Source organism: Cupressus sempervirens, chromosome 10, assembly GCF_028749045.1.
Source record: "Cupressus sempervirens isolate cs-2001-9-10 chromosome 10, ASM2874904v1, whole genome shotgun sequence".
NCBI classification, from domain to species: Eukaryota; Viridiplantae; Streptophyta; class Pinopsida; order Cupressales; family Cupressaceae; genus Cupressus; species Cupressus sempervirens.
In genome coordinates, this window is record NC_143127.1 from 824,189,128 (window position 1) to 824,205,793 (window position 16,666).

Consider the following 16,666-nt stretch of genomic DNA (forward strand, 5'->3'; position numbering starts at 1 on the left):
CTTGACATCCCGTCTAACAATAATTCTTTTAGTCCTCGAAATGAAAATCCTGTATGCCTTTGAGGTCTCACTGTACCCAAAAAAGTACCCCCTCTCTGTAGTCTAATCTAACTTTGTACGTGTATCTCCAGGAATATGGAAATATGCCAAACTCTCGAATATCCTGAAGTGACTAACATTTGGCTTCTTCCCTGTGGAAACCTCCTCTGGTGTCATCTTCCCTAACACCTTGTGTGGAACTCTATTCTGAATGTAGACTACTGTATTACACGCCTCTGCCCATAAGTAATGGGGCCTATCCTGGTCATGTAGCATAGCTCTTGCTACCTCCGATATAGAATGGTTCTTCCTCTCAACAACTCCATTCTGCTATGGATTGTAAGGAACAGTCCATTCTCTCTTGATTCCTTTTGTGGTGTAGAACTCCTGGAAGACATTTCCTTTGTACTTGCCTCCATTGTCTAACCGAAGAACCTTTATCTTCTTTCCTGTCAAATTCTCCACTAGAGCCTTGAACTCTTGGAATCGACTGAAAACCTCATCCTTAGTCTTCAAGAAGTATATCCAGGTCTTTTTAGAGAAATCATCAATAAAAGTAACATAGTACTCATATCCTCTAAGAGATTTCGTCGACATTGGTCCACAAACATCTGAATGTACTAGATCAAGGACACCCTTAGATCTGGTGTCACTCCTTGGAAAGATGCTTCTGCAAACTTCCCTAACACACATCCCTTACATACATCGTCATGCTCTGTGCTCACCTCTAGAACACCTGTCACTATCTCACGAAGCAATCTAAGTGCTCCATGATGAATATGGCCCATCCTCCTATGCCATAGCTCTCTAGGATTATTGTTGCTCATAAGTGCCTTAGGAGTATCAAACTACAATCTATAAAGGCGACCACTCCTAACTCTAATAGTTATGGGTGATTTCCAATCATTGTGCTTAATCAACACATTTGTCCCTCTAAAGAGTACATTATACCTCCTATCCTGAAGAACAGATACAGAAATCAAATTCATACCTAAGCCTGGCACATATAACACATCATGAAGTGGGATTATCTTTCCATTCTCCCTCTGAAACTGAACAGTCCCTTTCCCAATAGGGTTGAGTTTGGACAAGTTTCCCATAGAAATCTGGATGTTGGTGTCCTCCTCCTTGTAACTGGAGAAGTACTCTCTAACTCCTATCATATGAAATGATGCCCCACTATCTATATGCCAAACACACTGTGAGGTTGAGCTAACCATACAAGCTATGAGTGCAAACTCATCTTCCATTCTACTGGAGAGTTCTTCCACACTTGCTAAAGCTGCCACTTGCTTCTTACCCTTCTTCCTCTCTGAGAAATCACTGACATAGTGGCCAAACTCGTGACATCCAAAGAACTTGACCTTAGAAAGGTCCTTCTTCTTCTTTTCACTTTGTGAATTCGATCCTTTGCTAGATCTCTTCTTTGCTTTCCCTTTACCCGCTAGGGCAATGTTCTCTTGTTCCACCTCATTTTTTTAACTCTTGTTGGCCCCATTGACAAGACTTAGTCTAAACTCCTCCTGAGTGAAATCAGTCCATAGTCGATCCCAACTCGGTAAAATATCTCATCCACTGAAAACTTGAAAAAAGACACTCCATTGTTTAGTAAACCCATTTAAGGCTATTCTCACTAGCTCGTCATCACTAGGGCTATCTCCAACAGCTGCTAACTCATCCTTGACAAGTCTGAGCCTAGTGAGGTAACTTGTGACATCTTCTCCCTGATTCATCCGGGTATTCTTTAGCTTCTCTCTAAGAATCAACTTCCTATTGGTGGTAGCATTCTGGTATAGATTCAGAATGACATCCCACATCTTCTTCACTGTATCTATCTCTGCGATATGTGGAACAATATGATCCTTGACACCATCAAGGATTATCCTCCTCACTTTGGCATCGTCCTTCCTATATGCTGCAAGCTGTGTTGCATCCGTTGGTACAGATACAACACTGGTAGCATAATCCTTGATACCATTCTCTTCCAACAATAAAGAAATTTTGGCCTTCCAGACACCAAAATTTGAGGCACCATCCAACCTATCCTGATCTCTCAAACCGGCTGAAGCCATCTCAAGGGTTTAAAGCAATAATAAATCTAAAGAGATCAAAATTTTCTTTCCTAGGGAAAAACTCTTCTACCCGTAACAATGCTCTGATACCATGTGAAAAATTTAACTATTGCAGTCACTGATTATTAATCTCCTATCATAAACGATTATTAAACTGCTGAAAATAAATTCCCAACTAATATCGAAAAATAACACAACTGCAACTTCACTTAAAAAATACGAAAAGAAATGCACAACACAATGAACACAATATTTTCAGACAAATTGTCCCTGGAAAAACCCCTAAGGGAAAACTAGTTCTATAGATGAGAAATTATATTAAACTTCAGCAAATCAAGAGATAAAAAATTCTTTGCCTCTTACTGGTAGAATTTCAACAACCTCCTAATTTATCCCGCTGATATTCCCCACTGCTATTCCCGTGCTAACACTGCACTCTTGCTAATACTGCAAGACTATTTGCTAACACTGCAAATGTTTCTCCAAACTTCTTGTTCTCCAAATGCCCCCTAGACCCCCTTTTATACTACTCTCATTGGTAAACCAACGGCCAAGATTGATTTACAATCGACGGTGGAGATATAAAACAACTTACCAACCCTAACAAAATTGGTTTCTAGTTTCTTCTAAAAGAAGTCAATTATTTAATAAATAATTGTCCTTGCTCTAACCAATTTGTTAGCAAAAACAATTAGATACTAAATAATAGCATATGGACAAATAGTTGTCCAAGCTAACAAAACTAACAAGGGTGTTGTGAAAGCATAGCTATAGAGAAGAATCAAAGAATTAGCTTTCAATGCACTCTAAAATTCCTCAGTCCATTCAATTGCTAGCTTTGTAGATGGAACTTAAATCAAGATCAAATATCTAGCTTCTGATCTTTGCATAAATCTTATGTTCAATCCTTTTCTCGGCAAAACTTTCATTACGGTCGAAGCTTCAACGTCTGATCAAAATTGTCCGCCAAAGCTTGTTTATAAAAAAAAACAATGTAGGAGCCATTCATTCAAAGGGACTTGATTCTTAGTGGGCTTTATAAGAAACTTTCAACTTCACTAATAGAAAGCTTACTGACAATTTTATTAAATTGTAATAATGTTGATAACTCCGTAATTTTTTACAAGAAAATGATTCTTCTACTTTTAATTATCAATGATAAATCAAAAATTTAAATTATTAAATATAAAAATAAACAAATTATAGTATTTCTGTATAATAAAATTTAATAATTTATTTTAATTTATTGATTGACTAGTTAAGTTTACTTGTCATCTACAAGAACTAATAAAAAATATTGCGAATTATCAATGACTCAAATTACTGAAATATCAAAAAATAACAAACCAACCAAATAGCACCAACCATTCAATCATTCTTTTCTTCATTTATATCCATATCATTGAAATTTAAAATTATCGATTGCATTCAATAGCCAACTAAGGGATGTACAAGACATGCTTATCTTTAGCTTGAACTATAATTGAAATTCATTATTGAACGTGTTTCTAGAACAACACATTAATGTCTCGCCATTGTAAATTGAGAAGCAGTTCAAAAGTTTGATACAACCAATCAATTAATAGTACAATAATAACATTCAAACAACATTCTATGAATGTTCTATTTTAGGTAGAATTGAAATTTTTATCGCAGTCTTAAAATGAATTGCATGGTAGTTTGAACAAATGATCATTTAATGAATTCACAGCTTACAATCTACAAAGAAAACTTAGACCTAATAAATAGAAATATGCTATAAAATAGACTCATCTATAGTTCCAATCCTACATAAGAGTTGTACTTTATTTTTACAAATCAAAACCACTATCTAAATAAAGCTATATTCTTCCATGAAGATCACGATTTTTGAACATTGGTGTCACAGTCCATTTTTAAAAACGTCCTGAAGGCGAACTCATGAATCCTGAGGTCATGGGATTCATTTGGTTTCTCTCTTCCTCATCACCCGCATTTGACCCCTCCTCTTCACTAGAATCTACAATATCTACCCTGAATTCAAAGAAATTGAATCTGTCAGTATATGCTTAAGGATGATTCAAAATTGCTTAAACATTACACATTAAAGCTTGACTCCTACATGAAATGTGTTAAATAGTCAAAATTGACTTATTTTATCCAGACTTAATTTTTTCCTTAGTGTGTGATGGGCTAGAGGGCTCCTCAATTAAATATTTGTTCCAACATTTACTAACTAATCTATAATAAAATTATATCAATTGATCATCTTCTCTTATTTTTCTTTACCTTTTTTTTTTGGCTTTATTAACTTTTTGTTGGTTCATGAATGATTCATTGTGTTCTAATATTGGAAATTTGTGAGCCACGACAGAAATATTTGTCCATATGTACTGTTGATTTAATTAGGTGAAGGGTTATGGTGCAATGGATGCGGCTATCCTCCAAGAAAATTTTACATTGACCAATTTTCAAAAAATTGAAAACAACATAGATATTTTTGAAAATTTCAATATTTGATCTTCATGATCTACATAGTTTGTAGTCGAAAACAACAAAATTTTTAATAAAAAAAAACTACATTTTTCGTGAATCTGGAATTAAAAGGGTTTGACTTTGTTTTGTCTTTAGTGCATTTCTCCTAGAGATTAGCCTATCTCTGGCACAATAGAATAATGTGTTGGTTGACACTCTAAAATGATCACTTTTTTATTCTTCCACACATAGGACTCCTACATCATTAATATCCAAAAGTTGAAACTTTGACTTTAAATAGTTAAACGGAATACTCATACAACATAGAAAAAAGTTAGCCAGAAATATCTTATACCCACTAGGAGAAAGTCCCTAGTAGCTCTATATATGAGTTAAGAAGTTACTACTAAGGTTCCAACTTCTGAATATTCCAGAGATCGTCTAACCAAAGGATTAAAAAAGTAACATTTTCAAAGTGATTCAAAATGTCTAAATGAAATCCTTGAGCTGAGATTTAAAAACAAAAATAGTTGTTATGTTGAAACGTTATCAATACATAGAATATCGACAAATTTCATACCTGGTGAATTCCTCTTTCTTTCGGGAAAAAGGATGAAGAAAATTGCAGAAAAATTGAATATTTTCCCATCTCCTGTCGACTTGCAGTGATAAAATGCCTTGTTGTCCTGTCATACAGTAGATAGCAAAATGTTCGCAGTTTTTCTAATATGAAAATAGTAAAATATTAGTATTTATAAATACAAATTTACTATAAAATTTTAAAAAGTACAAAGAAAATAGAGCACTTATAATAATTAAATGATTATAAATTTGATTAAATTATGTTATCTATTTGTCTAAGTTTTTATATTTGTCAGTTTTAAGAAGTCAAAAAAAATATTGTAATAAAATAAGTAATTGTAACTGTTAAATGATAATTTCCATAGTTCCAAGAATCACGGCGATTCATGCGATTCATGCGATTCGGCGATTCGATTCAAGCCAAACGATTTTTTGTGAATCGGTGAATCGAATCAGCGATAAAGGGTTTATGAAATAAGTTACTCACTAAATTTCAAGGGTTTTTTAAATTTTCCGATTCATGGCCGATTCGATTCCGATTCATGGCCGATTCACGATTTGATTCGGCCTTGCCGATTTCGATCCGATTCCGATTCTTGTTACTTTGATAATTTCTAATTAGAAACTTGATGAATTAGGAAAAAAAACATTATATACAATACTCAAAATAATACATTTTATTTTAAATTAATTTATATTTTAAATATTAATTTTTATAAAATAAAATAAAATATAAATTATTCGACTTTATTTTGTTTTTAGTTCATTGTATCCGTATAATGAGTTCTCCTTTGATTGACGTTAAATGGTTTCTCCCCGCTTGTGATGTAAAGTAAATTTGGTTGCCTTTCATGTGGGGTTCTCCACTTAGGATGTGACATAAAATGGGCCCATGTGATTGATGTATCGTCTTCCTTGATGTCACGTAAGTTGGAAATTCGGATACATGTAAACACGGAAGCTTCACAGTAAACGCTAATAATTCACATGGCGATCAAGAGGAGCGGGTGAAAGGTATTTGACTTGAAGGGACGTACACTGTTTTAAAATATAATTTAAAATATGTCCCGGTCGCAACGAAATTTCCATAATCCACTCACATACTTTCAGTGTCCAATCGAATACGTACACTGTGTACACAGAGTGCCCACAGGGAGGACGGTGGGAAGCTTGGTAGGTGAAGGTCGGCAGGGAGGGCTTTCAATGTTCTCTTTCATCTTTTACATGTGATTTTTGACTGCTACACATTCTAGATCTTTTCTCAGACTTCTACATATGTATATAGACAAATAAATAATTAAAGATAAAACTAATATTTAAAATATTATTCAAATAGTAAACTTCATATTTAAACTAATTTATATATAAATATTTGAATAAATATATACCTATTTTACAAACCTAAAACTTAAATATTATTTTACGTTTAAATTTTTATATTATCATGTACAAATATATTTCTTTAAACTATTTATTAATTTGTTTTCTGGGAAATTGTTCGGCAGCTTCTTTCGTTAGGACACACTGCCTTGGCGTGTTGCGAACGAGAGACGTTCCATGCCTCAGTTTCCACACGCGGGAATACTTTCCGTGTGGAAATTTCCTTCTGTGGATTTGCCGTGAATTTCTTCCTTGTCTGTTCTATGATTTCTGATGTGAATTGTCGTGTGTACTCGCTAGTCAGCAGTCTTGACTTGACCCCAGAGACGATGTCTACGGCAGACTAACGGAAATAGACTGACGGAAATATGATCCGGTGCATTTTCGTGGCTATTTAGCCAGTGCCAAGAAGTAGGAGCAATAATATGAAAATTTGTGTTTCAGTTTTCTGTCTCTGCCCACCTTCACAGTGGTATCAGAGCCAGGTTGATTGTGGAGTTAATCATAGGCAGATTGTGGAGTAACAGTCCAGGCAGATTGTGGAGCTTAAAAAAGAGATTGCTGCTGCAAGAAGGAAGGTATGCTGTGAGTTTAAAGGACTGCAAATTCTTAATAGAATTATTGTCAATGTTTGTGGCAAAAACTTGAGATCAGTCCAGCAGTAAGGTATTGCATTTTATTTTTGAAGTTGAGGCACTTCCGTGAGTGTGCTTATGAGCTGCATTTTATTTCAAGTGATTAATTTTGTAAGAAGTTGGAGATCATAATTCTTTAAGATAATCTTATTGATTCTGCTGTCTACTTATGAATTCATGTATTTTAAAAGATTTTTTATTTTTTTAAAGTATGGCATCAAGTATGAATCAGTTTATGATTCCAGTATTTTCTAGCAAGAATTATGATCATTGGGCATTTAGAATGAAAACAATATTTCGTTTTCAAGAGTTATTAAAAATTGTAGTGAATGGATTTGTAGAGCCCATCTTGAATTTCTCATCTTCTTTGATTTCTATCCCGTGTTGTAATTTTCATCAGAAATCTCTGTCAAATCACGTAGTGCGGGAGCAGGTAGGAGATATTTCATCGTTCACGCCAACTGTGTGCAACCATGGCAACACTCGTATATCTATTAAATAGGCACAAGCGTGATGGAAGGACACTGTTTTTCACGGCTCCAACAATAGATATTGCCGCACTCAAACCTGGCGATCACATTTATTCCTGGAGATTAATGTTGAATTATGCGCACCATGGTAGGGCTGTACAAATTTTATTTCAGTGGTCTATTTCTGGTTAACTATTGTGATTGTTGTAGTGTAATTAATCTGGGTTTTTTCATCATAACATTTGAGATTTTAATCATAGATTGATTTCAATTTTAGAAGTAGGAATTCAGATATATATATTTTTATTATAGAGATATAAGATTAGATTTTTCTTTTCAATTAAGTTGATTATTAGTGTATGTTTCAAAAGTAGTGGGTAGCATGAAGTCATTTTTTATTTATGGAAATGAAGACTATACTTTAGAACTATAAGATCTTAATAAGTTTGATTCCAAAAATCATATATCAAAAATCATATATTTGAATTTTGATAAGATGGCACAATGATTTTAAATATTAATTAAAAATATATATATGAATATAAACTGTAGAAATCTAAATGAAATAATAAATAATAGAGTAGAGGGACCAGTAGTGGGAACATAAATATTGCAAGAGCTTTATTTTTCATTATAATTTGTGACCACCATCATAATGTAGGCTTGTAATACCCATAATTTTAGTTGGTATATTATCACAATGCAGTTACATTTTCAAAATCCTCTTGCGCGGAAAAGAAATAACATCATGTACAACAAATTTTATTAGACACCCATTATCAAATAATTTTACATGGCATATATATTTCAAAAGGACATTGCAATTGGTTATATAGAAAGCGACTTATTTTTTCCTCTTGATGTTTGGACAATTGAGAAACAGGTATTTATGTTGGGGAGAAGCGAGTGATTCATTTCATAGTTAGCAAGGATTCTTCTGGCCCTTTTGCATCATCGGCTAGACAGATGGATGCAAGTAGGAGATGCTCTGATTGTAGCTACTGTGGAGAAAGTGGCGTAATAGAGACCTGCTTAAATTGCTTTCTGAAAGGAGGAAAGATTAAGCGATATGAGTATGGAGTTACTACAGAACAATACAAAACGCGCAAGGGAGGAACTTGCCACACGGTGGTAGCGGATCGATCCAGAAAGAGAATAATCCAGCGGGCCCGGGAACGACTTCAACGTGGATTTGGGGTTTACTCTCTGACTGATAACAACTGCGAACATTTTGCTATCTACTGCATGACAGGACTACAAGGCATTTTATCACCGCAAGTCGACAGGAGATGGGAAAATATTCAATTTTTACGCAATTTTCTTCATCCCTTTTCCCGAAAGAAAGAGGAATTCACCAGGTATGAAATTTGCCGATATTCTGTGTATTGATAACGTTTCAACATAACAACTATTTTTGTTTTTAAATCTCAGCTCAAGGATTTCATTTAGACATTTTGAATCACTTTGAAAATGTTACTTTTTTAATCATTTGGTTAGACGATCTCTGGAATATTCAGAAGTTGGAACCTTAATGGTAACTTCTTAACTCATATATAGAGCTACTGGGGACTTTCTCCTAGTGGGTATGGGGACTTTCTCCTAGTGGGTATAAGATATTTCTGGATGTAACATTTTTCTATGCTGTATGAGTATTCTGTTTAACTATTTAAAGTCAAAGTTTCAACTTTTGGATATTAATGATGTAGGAGTCTTATGTGTGGAAGAGTTAAAAAGTGATCATTTTAGAGTGTCAACCAACACATTATTCTATTGTGCCAGAGATAGGCTAATCTCTGGGAGAAATGCACTAGAGACAAAACAAAGTCAAACCTTTTTTTATTCTAGATTCATGAAAACGTAATGATTTTTTAATAAAATTTTTGTTGTTTTCGACTACAAACTATGCAGATCATGAAGATCAAATGCTGAAATTTTCAAAAAAATCTATGTTGTTTTCAATTTTTTGAGAATTGGTCAATGTACAATTTTCTTGGAGGATAGCCGCATCCATTGCACCATAACCCTTCACCTAATTAAATCACCAGTACATATGGACAAATATTTCTATCGTGGCTCACAAATTTTCAATATTAGAACACAATGAATCATTCATGAACCAACAAAAAGTTAATAAAGCCAAAAAAAGGGGTAAAGAAAAATAAGAGAAGATGATAAATTGATATAATTTTATTATAGATTAGTTAGTAAATGTTGGAACAAATATTTAATTGAGGAGCCCTCTATTGAGAAATTGAAAAAATTTGAAAAATACTTTACAGCTGATCAGAGAAATCATTCTAAATATGCATGACCATAATACTTCTGCTACAGAAAATGGAGAAACAATATTTATTTATCTGTATAAATTTTACACTCACCATTCATTATGGTTAAGTCTCTATTTATAGAGCACATTCACCAGTCAATTACAAAATAGATGTTTCTAGAGTTATCTCATACGGCAGAGTCAAGCGGTGAATAGATAACCATTACAGCACTGATAGTTTATTTACTTGTTGGCTAGGGAAATGTTACAGGTTAGTGTGAGACTGAGAGTTCTGTTGTAACTTGTAACTGATTGATGACAACTGGCAGTAGATCGAATCTTCTATTATAGCCGTTTGATGACAAGAGTTTGACTGCTTCCAACACCCTCCCTTAATTTCTACCACGAAAAATATTGTGTGGGAGAAATTAGTACAAGAATAAAGTTAAACATTAACTTCTTGGAGACATAACAAGGTTCAAAATTTGAGAAATTTGACTGTAGACAATGATTTGGTAAAAATATCTGCAACTTGATCTTCAGTGCCTGTGAAGTGTAACTTGATGACTTGACTCTCCATGAGGTCTCGAACAAAGTGATGATGAAATTCAATGTGCTTGGATGTTAGACAGGATTCTTTGCAAGTTTGATAGTGCTTTGGTTGTCACAAAATATGGTAGTTGGATGAGCTTGTAGATGACAAGTCTCTTCAAGTAATCTTCGGATCCATAGAGCTTCTTGAGATGCCTTTGATGCTGCAATATATTCAGCTTCTGTTGATGATAGTGTCACTGTAGATTGCTTCTTGCTGCTCCAAGAGATTGGTCCGGATCCAAGGTGGAAGATATATCCTGAAGTGGATTTCCTATCATCAATATCACCTGCATAATCAGAATCTGTATAGCTTACTAAAGTAGGGTTTCCTCCATGTTGGTACTCAATTCCAAGCTTGTAAGTGCCTTTGATGTACTTCAAGATTCTCTTAGCAGCCTTCCAATGTTCAATATGTGGATTTGCCATGTACCTAGAGACAACACCAACTGCATATGCAATGTCCGGTCTAGTTATGGTGAGATACAAGAGACTACCAACAAGTTGCCTATATAGTTTTCCATCCACTCTCTTTTGATTAGAATGAACACTTAATTTTAAACCTACTTCACATGGTGTAGGAGATGGCTTACAATCACTCATATTAAATTTTTTTAATACATCAATAGCATATTTGGTTTGAGAAAGCAAGATCCTACTATCTTCTTGCCAAACTTGCATGCCCAAGAAATAGTGCATCAATCCAAGATCAGTTATCTCAAAAAATTTCTTAAGTTGTGTCTTGATGTCATCAATACATTGGCTAGAATCTCTTGTAATGATTAGATCATCCACATATAAAACAATGATAACAATTTCACCTTCAATGTGCTTGACATAGACATCTGGGTCAGCTTTGCTCTTTGTAAATCCATTTGTTACAAATAATTCATTTATCTTGGAGTACCATGCTCTTGGAGCCTATTTAAGGCCATATAGAGATTTCTTCAATCTACATACTAGACGTTCTTCACCATGTTTAACAAATCCTAGTGGTTGTTGCATATAAATTTCTTCTTCTAAGTCTCCATATAAAAAAGCACTTTTGACATCCATTTGAAATATTTTCCATCCACATTTTGCAGCTAAAGCTATAATAGTTCGAATGGAAGTCATTTTAGCAACAGGGGCAAATGTTTCAGTATAGTCAATACCTTCTTCTTGTGAGAAGCCACGAGCCACTAACCTTGCCTTGTATCTTTCAATTGCTCCATCTGATGCGAACTTTGTTTTGTAGGTCCATTTGCAACTTACCACATTCTTTCCTTTTGGAAGTGTTGCTAATTCCCAAGTTCCATTCTTCATCAAGGAGTTGTACTCCTCTTGCATAGCCTCCTCCCATTCTTCTTTTCCTTTTGCTTCCTCAAATGTACTTGGAGTTTCAACCTGCATCACCTTAGCCATGAGAGCATAGTTAGCAACAATCTTCGGACCTTCTTGATAGACCTCTTGAATGCTTCGAGTTTTTCTTTTATTTCTTGTGTCTTCATCATCACTGCTACTTGAATCTTCATCTTGCACTTCTTTTCCTTTTGTAGGAGATATCATATTTTGTTCTGAAACATTAGTGTCAATATGCTCATCTTCTTCAAAAAAAGGAACTTGAGAAAATGTAGAAGAATTAGTATTCTCAAAGCCTTCATCAAACCAAACATTTCTTTTGATGTGAATTTCTTTTGTATTAGGATTATATAGCCTATATCCTTTTGATTCTTCACTATATCCCACCATGATGTATTTTTCACTTTTCCTTTCCAATTTACTTCTTTTTTCATCAGGGATGTGAGCATAAGCAGTGCAACCAAAAATACAAAAATGAGATACAGTAGGCTTTCTTCCACTCCAAGCTTCTTTAGGGGTTATGTTCATGACAACCTTTGTAGGAGTTCTATTTAAAATATAAACTGTTGTATGAATTGCTTCAGCCCAAAGATGTACTTCTATATTTCTAGAATGGAGCATACACCTAACCATTTCCATTATAGTCCTATTTTTCCTTTCTGCTACCCCATTTTGTTGTGGTGAGTAGGAAATAGTGGATTCTTTCTTTATGCCATTTTGTTTACAAAATCTCAAAAATTCTTTATTCATGTATTCAGAACCCCTATCTGTTCTTATAATTCTTAGAAAATTTCCACTTTGCTTTTCAGTTAGAACCTTAAACTCCTTAAATTTATAAAACACTTCATCTTTCTTTTGTAGAAAGTATACAAAATTTTTTCTTGAAAAGTCATCTATGAATGTGAGAACATACCTTGCACCTCCAAGTGAGGGCATTTTGAAAGGACCCATCACATCGCTATGGACTAAGTGCAAAGGTGCTTTTGCTCTCCATGATTTTCCTTGTGGGAAACTTTCTACATGTTGCTTGCCCATTGCACATCCTTCACATACTATTTTTGTTGGAGAGATTCTTGGTAGACCATGCACCATCTTCAATTTATCCATAAGCTTGAGACTTTGATAGTTTACATGTCCTATACGCTCATGCCACAACCTGCTTACAACATCATACTTTGCAATAGCACATACATCTTTATTTCCAACAAATTCTTGAAATTTATAAAGGCCATTTTTCACTCTACCGATTGCAGTTACTTCATAATTTTTATTCACATCCTTGACTAACCATTTGTTATTGTAAAACTCGACTTTGTATCCTTGATTTGCAATTTGAAAGACAGATAGAAGATTTGTTGAGAGTTGAGGAACAAGCTTCACATTTTTGAACATTCCATTATTTACTTGAACATTTCCACTTCCTTGAACTTTTAGAGAACTATTATCTCCTAGATATATATTTTCAACATTGCTTTCATTTAATAACTCAAACTGTTCCTTATTATGTGACATATGTTGTGTGCAACCAGAATCAATTATCCATTCATCCTTAAAAGAACTATTTGCTTTAAGTGCTACACAAAAGGCATTCCTCTTTGAATCAAATGATTTTGTAAACTTGTTCTTTTCTGAATCATTAATCCTTTTGTAACATTCATTAGATTTATGTCCTTGCTTACCACAGTAATGACATTTCCACTTACTTCTATTTTGATTCCTATATGAATTATTATTATCTCCATACTTCCAATTCTTTCCATTAGATCTATTATCTTGTGTCCTTTGATGATATTGTTTTCCTTTTATTACAAATGCTTGAGATTCACAATCAACAACAAAGGATTCTCTTTCTTTTATTTGACGTTTTTCTTCTTGAATCAACTTTGCACACAACTCATCAGGTTTGATTCCTTTTAATTTATCAGCAGTATCAAGTCCCCTTATAAAAGATTGATAAGAGCCTGGAAGACTTTGTAAAATTATTTGCACAAAATCTTTATCATCTATGCTCTTTCCAAGAGAAGCCAATTCATTTTTCTTTTCCTTTAATTTACTTAAATGAGTCACTACTTCTTGTGAGCCTTTTAATTTTAGATTATATAACTCTGTGGTAAGAGATATAATCCATACATCACCTGAATTTTGATACAATTTTTTCAGAATCTTCCATACTTGCACTCCACTTCTTTCATTTCGAACTTCTGGAAATACTTCTTCTGAAAGTGTTAGCTTTATCAAAGCTGCTGCCTTCTCGTCTCTCCTATCCCAATCATCACATTCTTTTCCAGCACTTGTTGGTCTCTGCTCACTACCATTAGCAATATCATAACAGTTTTGTAGAGTTAGAGACAATTCAATTTGTGAAACCCAATCATAGTAATTCTTTCCATTCAATTTAATTGATGGTAGAGGAACACCAAGAGAATCCATTAATCAACTTCTCTCCTTTTTGGATGAGAAAGAAAAAAATCAGAACTTTCAACACTGTAAAGATAATCAGTTAAAGAAATTCTCACCAAATTTGTATAGTAATTGCTTTACCAAAAAAAATGCTGCTCAATGAGATTTATGCCTGCTGCAGATGACTGGAATTCTGCACAAAGACAAGCTAGCACTGCCCAAGAATCACAACCTGCCTCTGATACCATATTGAGAAATTGAAAAAATCTGAAAAATACTTTACAGCTGATCAGAGAAATCATTCTAAATATGCATGACCATAATACTTCTGCTACAGAAAATGGAGAAACAGTATTTATTTATCTGTATAAATTTTACACTCACCATTCGTTATGGTTAAGTCTCTATTTATAGAGCACATTCACCAGTCAATTACAAAATAGATGTTTCCAGAGTTATCTCATACGGCAGAGTCAAGCGGTGAATAGATAACCATTACAGCACTGATAGTTTATTTACTTGTTGGCTAGGGAAATGTTACAGGTTAGTGTGAGACTGAGAGTTCTGTTGTAACTTGTAACTGATTGATGATAACTGGCAGTAGATCGAATCTTCTATTATAGCTGTTTGATGACAAGAGTTTGACTGCTTCCAACACCCTCTAGCCCATCACACACTAAGGAAAAAATTAAGTCTGGATAAAATAAGTCAATTTTGACTATTTAATACATTTCATGCAGGAGTCAAGCTTTAATGTGTAATGTTTAAGCAATTTTGAATCGTCCTTAAGCATATACTGACAAATTCAATTTTTCTGAATTCAGGGTAGATATTAGAGATTCCAGTGAAGACGAAGTGTCAAATGCGGGTGATGAGGAAGAGAGAAACCAAATGAATCCCATGACCTCAGGATTCACGAGTTCGCCTTTAGGACGTTTTTTAAAATGGACTGTGACACCAATCGGTCAAAAATCATGATCTTCATGGAAGAATATAGCTTTATTTAGATAGTGGTTTTGATTTGTAAAAATAAAGTACGACTCTTATGTAGGATTGGAACTATAGATGAGTCTGTTTTTCAGCATATTTCTATTTATTAGGTCTAAGTTTCGTTTTTAAAAATGGACTGTGACACCAATTGTTCAGAAATCATGATCTTCATGGAAGAATATAGCATTATTTAGATAGTGGTTTTGATTTGTAAAAATAAAGTACGATTCTTATGTAGGATTGGAACTATAAATGAGTCTGTTTTTCAGCATATTTCTATTTATTAGATCTAAGTTTTCTTTGTAGATTGTAAGCTGTGAATTCATTAAATGATCATTTGTTCAAACTGCCATGCAATTCATTTTAAGATTGCAATAAAAATTTCAATTCTACCTAAAATAGAACATTCATAGAATGTTGTTTGAATGTTATTATTGTACTATTAATTGATTGGTTGTATCAGACTTTTGAACTGCTTCTCAATTTACAATGGCGAGACGTTAATGTGTTGTTCTAGAAACACGTTCAACAATGAATTTCAATTATAGTTCAAGCTAAAGATAAGCATGTCTTATACATCCCTTAGTTGGCTATTGAATGCAATCGATAATTTTAAATTTCAATGATATGCATATAAATGAAGACAAGAATGATCGAATGGTTGGTGCTGTTTGGTTGGTTTGTTATTTTTTGATATTTTGATTTATCATTGATAATTAAAAGCAGAAGAATCATTTTCTTGTAAAAAATTACGGAGTTATCAACATTATTACAATTTAATAAAATTGTCAGTAAGCTTTCTATTAATAAAGTTGAAAGTTTCTTATAAAGCCCACTAAGAATCAAGTCTCTCTGAATCAAGGGCTCCTACATTGTTTTTTTTTATAAACAAGCTTTGGCGGACAATTTTGATCAGAAGTTGAAGCTTCGATCGTAACGAAAGTTTTGCCGAGAAAAGGATTGAACATAAGATTTATGCAAAGATCGGAAGCTAGATATTTGATCTTGATTTAAGTTCCATCTACGAAGCCAGCAATTGAATGAACCGAGGAATTTCAGAGTGCATCGAAAGCTAATTCTTTGATTCTACTCTATAGCTATGCTTTCACAACACCCTTTATTTCGTGCCTGGGCTTTGTTTCTGGTTCACTTCTAACAATCGTTGTATCTGGTTCACTTTTTACAATATGCTCGCTGGTTTATTTTTGGCAGTGAGATGTAAACCAGCGAATTTTTAAATGGAGTAGCGTGGTATGAACATTACAATGTATTTCTTATGTCTAAGAGTGAGTTTAATGCGGTGATGTATTGCGCCGATTAATAAATATTTAAGAATTTGATTGTTGGGATATAGTGTGAGACTAAAAATGTTAAATTATTTTTCAAAATCAGTGTTCTATATCATATTTGCTAATTTCATTCAACCTTTCGTAATTTTTCTTAAAC

General features: G+C 33.8%; 1 protein-coding gene and 1 pseudogene across 4 annotated transcripts; both read left to right on the forward strand.

Moving 5' to 3' along the window:
* LOC149536481 (L-ascorbate oxidase-like) overlaps positions 1-6,874 on the forward strand; it is a 48,412-nt pseudogene extending 41,538 nt beyond the window's left edge.
* Positions 6,875-6,949: 75 nt separating this feature from the next.
* On the forward strand, positions 6,950-15,525 carry LOC149536482 (protein LEAD-SENSITIVE 1-like). 4 transcript variants are annotated; one of them, XM_089804308.1, is made up of 4 exons: positions 6,950-7,193; positions 7,563-7,780; positions 8,516-8,990; positions 15,055-15,525. In XM_089804308.1, exons 2-4 carry the CDS (start codon positions 7,636-7,638, stop codon positions 15,206-15,208), a joined length of 774 nt encoding a protein of 257 aa, XP_089660434.1. In that variant the 5' UTR covers positions 6,950-7,193; positions 7,563-7,635; the 3' UTR covers positions 15,209-15,525. The 4 variants fall into 4 exon arrangements, with proteins under 4 accessions (XP_089660434.1, XP_089660436.1, XP_089660433.1 ...); XM_089804310.1 differs by having other exon boundaries at positions 7,585-7,780; XM_089804307.1 differs by having other exon boundaries at positions 6,950-7,105.
* Positions 15,526-16,666: the final 1,141 nt, after the last annotated feature.

Bases quoted from the DNA above. Each gene is read 5' to 3' on its own strand.
- LOC149536482 (XM_089804308.1), top strand. From the start codon at position 7,636: ATGGCAACACTCGTATATCTATTAAATAGGCACAAGCGTGATGGAAGG. The intron at 7,781-8,515 runs GTAGGGCTGTAC...ATTGAGAAACAG, and splicing joins GTTGAATTATGCGCACCATG to GTATTTATGTTGGGGAGAAG. The intron at 8,991-15,054 runs GTATGAAATTTG...TTCTGAATTCAG, and splicing joins AAGAAAGAGGAATTCACCAG to GGTAGATATTAGAGATTCCA.